The sequence below is a fragment of the Gymnoscopelus braueri genome, assembly GCF_963280865.1.
Source record: "Gymnoscopelus braueri genome assembly, chromosome: 10".
In the NCBI taxonomy this organism is placed as follows: Eukaryota; Metazoa; Chordata; class Actinopteri; order Myctophiformes; family Myctophidae; genus Gymnoscopelus; species Gymnoscopelus braueri.
The window spans coordinates 15,752,970-15,760,369 of NC_137611.1; the positions used below are offsets into that span (position 1 = coordinate 15,752,970).

At 43.6% G+C, this 7,400-nt stretch overlaps 1 protein-coding gene across 1 annotated transcript in view; it reads left to right on the top strand.

Annotated features, from left to right (window-relative positions):
* cadm3 (cell adhesion molecule 3) overlaps positions 1–6,008 on the top strand; it is a 149,302-nt gene extending 143,294 nt beyond the window's left edge. The window contains 1 exon segment of the mRNA XM_080441251.1: positions 5,847–6,008. Within this exon segment, the coding sequence (XP_080297377.1) occupies positions 5,847–5,965 (119 nt within the window). The 3' untranslated portion in view covers positions 5,966–6,008.
* The last annotated feature ends 1,392 nt before the right edge of the window (positions 6,009–7,400 follow it).

A 7,400-nucleotide genomic window follows, 5' to 3' on the forward strand; every position in this document is an offset into this window, starting at 1 on the left:
AGGAAAAAGAAAGAAAGAAAGAAAGCATGCTAAGCTGAACAAAGTAACAAATGGATGGATGGAAGAATGAAAAGGTGGATGGCTGGCTGAATGAATGAAAGGATGGTTGAATGGATGGAGACATAGCTGGATGGAAACGGTGACGTGTTGCTGTCACTTTACTCCGACCACTTATGTAAGCCCTATTTTATACTTTACAAATGGTGAAAGAGCTTTGTGTCCAAAATGGAAAGTGGCTGAGTGTTATTGCTGGTTACATGGATAAAGCAGTTTGAAGAAGTGCTATTAGAGTTGTTACAGATGATTGAGTAGAGAGTACAGCATGTGCCTCGCTGTGTGCATCACCAAACGGTACGTTTTCTGCTACAGCATAGGCCTGGGTCAACTTTATTTTATTTTAATATTTAATTTTTGTCTCGAATTACTGTGCCGCGTTTTGAAATAGTAGATTGGCTACAGTATTCTCGCTATTTTGGTGCACCACCATTGTAGAGCTAAAGGCATAGTATATACCTTTTGCCCTATGTTTACATTAGTGATGTGCGGGTCGGGTTTTTTCATGACCCCGCAAACCCATATATAAATCTATCAACCCGCCCCGCGACCCGCGGTGGGAAAAAAAAAGATAATGATCATCATAATAGCTCAGATTTATATAGCGCTCTTTTAAGTACCCAAAGTCGCTTTAAATGTCTACAGTAGCACAACATTGTCATGGGCTAAATAAACAAGCATGTTGTTCAAAATAGTTTTTGTTTTTTTTTTGCGTGTGAGAGCGGCTGACCCGCTCACCCACAGCCCGCATAATTGCCTCTGAAATCCTGACTCGACCACCCGCGCCGCGGGTTGACCCGCGGGTCACGGGTCGACCCGCTCATCACTAGTTTATATAACAAAACAATATCATCCACTGGAGTAGTGCAGTGGTGTTTACCTGCAGAAACACACTGACTCCCTCCATGTATTTTTGGTGTTTGTTTTGGTTGCCCAAAAACATCCTCCTCCACCGCTAAGGGTTAATCAAACTAATCGATTTAGTTAAAATTACATTTGAATGTGATGTTAACCATAGATCAGAGTAGATGGGCTATTTTCACTACTTTTGTGTGACAATTGATGAGGTAGGGCATTCATTTACGGGAAAAAAGTTGAAAAATTGAGATTACAATCTTTTTGCCTGACAATGCTGTCTTTGCGTTCGCCATCCTGACCATCCTGACCATCCTGACCGTCCTGACCGTCCTGGATTGAGCTCCATGTTACTATGAGAGTGTCTGGTCACACATGAGCTGAGAGGACAACAACATGCAGTAATATTGTCACTTTGCCAAAGGAAGACATGACACACTTTTCTGCCTTTTTTTTTTGACAGGAAATAGGGAGTGACACGCATGCAGCAAAGGTCCGCTGGGCTTGGGAATCAAACCCGTTACTCGCTGTCAGGCTGTGTCAGAGCCTATATTTGGCACTTTTGGGGGGGGGGGGGGGGGTCCCCAGATGACAGTAAAGTGACTTTTAAGACCTTTTTAATACCTAAAAAAAGGGGGCGGGGGAATACTATAAAAACTGGTCAAACATTGGCCAAATTGTCAAATAATATAAGAAAGAGGCAAACATTTAGATTTTGATATATCTGTGGAACCGAGTCAAACTAAAAGTAATGCCTCAACTCCTACACTTACCAAGTGCTTGTCAGGGTGGGGGGTCCTTGTTCAAATATGATTATTTTGCGGGGTCCCCAGTTCAATTATGATTATTTTGAGGGGGGGGTCGCTGCATAAAAAGGTTGAGAACCGCTGCACTATAAGCCATCGGTGGGCCCTCGACAATCAATCATCTTAATTGATTCCATTTGTTCACTCCCCACAGTTATGCAACACTGAGGACTTGTACTGTGTGTGTGTGTGTGTGTGTGTGTGTGTGTGTGTGTGTGTGTGTGTGTGTGTGTGTGTGTGTGTGTGTGTGTGTGTGTGTGTGTGTGTGTGTGTGTGTGTGTGTGTGTGTGTGTGTGTGTGTGTGTGTGTGTGTGTGTGCTGCAGAAACCCACAGCAGCTCCTCTGAAAGTGTGTTTTCAGCTAATAAACCCATGCGGTCGTATCAGGTCAAACTGCATCTCTGCTGTTATTGTGCACCTTGTACACATTCTCCTTGGAGACCCACTTAGCATTGACATTCTCCTTGGAGACACCCTAGCGTGTACGTTCTCCTTGGAGACCCACCTATACAGTAGCTTATATTATAAGTCACTCACTCACGCCGCTGCGTCTTTCTCCACATCCTGCACATCCTGCAGTGCCACCGCTCGCCTTAAAGGAGTAGTTCACCCAAAAAATTACTTAATTTCATTTTACTCAATTTGTTTCATTTGTTTGGGTGAACTACCTTCTAAATCAGTAGTTCGCACACTTTCAAGAATTTTTCAAAAATGTTCAAAAATAGCAGATATACAAGCTCACAGCGCGTCACAAAGTGACGCGCTGTGAGCTTGTATATCTGCTATTGAATAGCCAACGCAAAATCTAAAATGTCTCTCTCTCTCTCTCTCTCTCTCTCTCTCTCTCTTCTTTCTACTCGTATGCAGAGAGTGAACAAATACACTAATCCTAATGACTTCCTCTCTCTCTCTCTCTCTCTCTCTCTCTCTCTCTCTCTCTCTCTCTCTCTCTCTCTCTCTCTCTCTCCTCTTTATAATAAATAATAATCATATTCATAACTAGGAAAAAAATGAATGTATATATTTAATCTTTATTTCAGACCCTTAGGTCGGCTACCCACTCAAGTGCATCCACCTCACATGCACACACACGCGCACACACACACACACACACACACACACACACACACACACACACACACACACACACACACACACACACACACACACACACACACACACACACACACACACACACACACACAACACACACACACACACACAAACACAGGAGGCGGCTGTCAAGCGCCAAGTCAAGTATTCAGGCAGGTAAATTAATTACAAAAAATATCAAGGCTATTATGCCAACGCTCTCTGAGCCTGGATGTGTAGCGATAACAGCTTCTCATAGGGCTGGTTAGAGCCTCTATGACAGTGGTTCTCAACCTGTGCGTCGGGACCCCCGGGGGGGTCCCCACATGATTTTGGGGGGGGGTCCCCAGATGTCAGTGAAGTGACAATTTAAGGACCTTTTTATTTATTTATTTTTTATTAATGGCCCAGCAGATGGCCTACTGTGTTTGCCAAGTTTCACGCCGATCGGTCCAACGGTGCAGGAGATTAGCTGTTCTCACACACACACACACACACACACACACACACACACACACACACACACACACACACACACACACACACACACACACACACACACACACACACACACACACACACACACACATGGACGGAAGGATGGATAGGAGGGAAAGGAAACAATCATAAAGAAGAAGGATATAGAATATTTAGCTATTTAAATAGTTAAAAAAGCTAATAAGACCACCAAGGTAACTCTCTCTCTCTCTCTCTCTCTCTCTCTCTCTCTCTCTCTCTCTCTCTCTCTCTCTCTTCACCTACTTCCTCTCTTGGCCTTCTTGTTTTTCTCTTTCTTTCTCTCTCTTTCCTACTTGTATGCACTCAGACAGGGAGACATACACTCTCTCTGTGTTCCTCTCTTTCTCTCTCTCTGTTTCATTATTTCTCTCTTGTCTATCCTCCATCTCTCGTCTCTCTCTCTCTCTCTCTCTCTCTCTCTCTCTCTCTCTCTCTCTCTCTCTCTCTCTCTCTCTCTCTCTCTCTCTCTCTCTCTCTCTCTCTCTCTCTCTCTCATCAGGGACGTGGCTCATATCAGTAATAGCAGATAATTGTCAGTTGCTACGATAATGTATAACAAATGGAAAAAAAATAGAGATTAATTAGTTGTGCCAAGCTTAGAAAATCCAGTCGAGGGACATTGGTAATTGTATTCTCTTTCTCTCGCTCTCCCTCGTTCCTCTCATCCCACGCTCTCTCCGTTTACAGGGATCTGTCTCAGTTATGCACAGTAAGAACCTGGTGTAAAAACTTGGTGTAAAAACTTTCAGAGATAAATCTCTCAGGACTTACAGTATAAATCTCTCTCAGGGCTGTGCTGTGCAGCAAATCAAGTATCATGAAGTACTTACAATTGTATTGAACTAACAGAATATATTGGTACGCAGCAGTGTGTATTCAGTCAGACACTGTCATCGGGATTAACCATTTATTGCATTCGGTTTTGGCGGTGTGACTCTGCTCTCTTGTGATACTACCGATTATCTGACGCAAGCATGACACAGAATCCGAGATCGCTATCCCCCCAGAAGCAGAGCCTAAGATACTAAGAGTTATTACATGAACATGACAGATACACAGATCACGCAATCCGCAGAATCATGCATTTAACATGGAGAAGACCTAGATGCCAACAAGGAGGAGGCTGGGGAGGTGAAGGGAGTTTGATCACTGACAGTGCTGTGACAATGCTGAGCATGTAGTATGAAGAGGGAGTGTTCTGCTGTTAAAGACCTGCCTAGCCTAGAATGATCTATAGAATTTATTGTGTTAGTGAAGTGTTTTTTTCAGTGGCCGATGCTGATGCCGATATTTAGATACCAGGGAAGGCATCTAATAAAATCGTCCGAAATTCAACCGATATCGATAAATCATTACAGATCTATCGATATCTGTACATTTCTGTCTGTCTGTACATGTGTACTGACAGTATGTATAAAAGGGAAACAATAACAAACATTTGAATCACATTGCAATGTCACAGATGCAAATAAACATGAAACAGGTGCAGTCACTATGTAGTGTGTCCTCAAGAAGCACCCTGAGTGTCTCTATTGAGACCAATCGCACCAGTTTCAGAGAGTCCTGAAGTTTGTTCCATTTGTGTGGAGCATAATACATGAAAGCAGTCTTTCCTCGTTCACTGCTCTTAGTTACGTGGACTGGTATATCTAATGTGTGTTTAGTAGAACGTGTTGAATGTCCCGTAACCTTTGGTTCCAAAAAGCGAGGATAGGTATAAAGGACGTTTACCACACGAGGCCTTATGAATAAATAAAATACAATGTTGCTCTCTACGAACTGCGAGAGATGGCCAACATCATTATGAAACAAAGTAACACAAAAACACACTAGACATTATTACTACAAAATAAAGGAATACAACTGTAAAGTAAAACTTAACTACAACCAGTGGTGGGAAAAGTACCCAAATTCCTTACTTAAGTAAAAGTACCAATACTGCAATATAAAAATACTCTGTTACAAGTAAAAGTCCAGAATTAAAAATTTACTTGAGTAAAAGTACAAAAGTATTGGCATCAAAATGTACTTAAAGTACCAAAAGTAAAAGTACAAAATATTGAAAATAGCCGATCTACAAGCTCACAACGCGTCGCGATGCGACGCGTTGTGAGCTTGTAGATCTGCTATTTTCAAATAGTCTAGGTTTAAAATAGGTTTAAAGTGGTTAGTGTATGTTTCATATCATAATTTATATCTGAAAAGTAACTAGTAACTAAAGTTCTCAAATAAATGTAGTGGAGTAAAAGTACAATATTTGCCTCTGAGATGTAGTGGAGTAGAAGTAAAAGTATTGGAAATTGGAAATACTCAAGTAAAGTACAAATACCTCAAAATTGTACTTAAGTACAGTACTTAAGTAAATGTACTTAGTTACTTTCCACCACTGACTACAACAAAGAAACCAGGAAACACAAAAATATCACTACAAAATAAAAGAAAATAACAGATCTTGACGTGGTTGTTAATTGTACTCTCTCTCTCTCTCTCTCTCTCTCTCTCTCTCTCTGTGTCATAACAGGCACGTACCTGACCCATGAGGCCAAGGGCTCCGACGACGCCCCGGACGCCGACACGGCCATCATCAACGCCGAGGGCGGCCACTCCGGAGCCGAGGACAAGAAGGAGTACTTCATATAAAGGGAAGAGAGGAGAAGACCAGGAGGGGAAAGGAGGAGAAGATGAAGAGGAAGAGGAGGAGGAGTAGTGGTGGAGGAGGAGGAGAAGAAGAGGGGATTGCATGGGCGGGTGGGTGGGCTGGGGGGGGGGGGGATTGTGGGTGGGCGGGGGGGCGGGTGTAGGAGAGGAGAGGAGGAGGAGACGGACAGGAGCAGACAGGGTGCAAAGAGAAAAAGAAAAATGAAACCCATCGTTTTGCCTCCACGACGCTTCAGTTCTTCGCTCGGACGGAAGAGAGGACAGTGTGTGTATGTGTGTGGGGTGGGGGGGGGAATGGGGGGGGAGAGGGGGGCTATTGGGGGAGCAAAAGATGGACTGTTTGCCGGAGGAACTGAGCGTGGGTTAAAAGGAGCATCACCCCGGTACACCTTACCTTCTTCACACTGATACAGGACGGGAGATTTTTGTTTTGCACTGATGTACGGATGAAAAAAAGAAGTTATACCTTCTGTCACTGGCCACGCGCATCAGCACGCACACGCACACACACACACACACACACACACACACACACACACACACACACACACACACACACACACACACACACACAGAGTTCTGGGAAGAAGGAGAAAAAAAACAAATTGAATGCTCCTACATTAACATTAACATCGACATGGCATACCACTAACCACTAACACGTTTTGGAATTGTTTTGAATGGCACATTAATGAGGTTTATTATTATTGTTATTCTTGTTATTATTATTTATATAATATCTATATATACATGCATTGCATTCCAGAAGCTAGGTGTTCTCTCGGGGACACCGGGAGCAAAAATGTACTCGGCTTAATTTTGGGCGGGGGTGTTAATTGTAGGTCACATTCCAGCATGCCAAGAGACTGTAGTCCTACCTACCCCTACCCCGGTATACCCCACCCCTCCCCCACTCCTACCAGTATACCCCACCCCTCCCCCAGTCCTACCTATACCAGTATACCCCACCCCCCTCCCCCAGTCCAATGTACCCCAGAAAACCCCACCCCCTTCCAATCCCACCTACTCGGTAAACCCCACCCATCTATCCCAGTAAACCCTATCTACCCCAGTGAAACCCCATGTACCCCAGTAACCACCCCCCCCCCCCCCAGCCCCAACACCCTGACTCAAATCCATCGTCTCATTCTCTCCATTTCTCTCACTACACGTTCTAACGCCACCTAATGGACAAAACCTGCACATTATGATACTGGTAAAACATTCATTCTCTCTCTCTCTCTCTCTCTCTCTCTCTCTCTCTCTCTCTCTACATCTCTCTTTACCCCATCGCTCTCACTCTCTCTTTCACACACATACACTCATGTTTAAAAAATCATTCCAAACTTTACAGTAGCACATGCAGTGTATACCGTCCACAAACAGTCATGTTATACATCCCGGGCCTCTCGGTAAA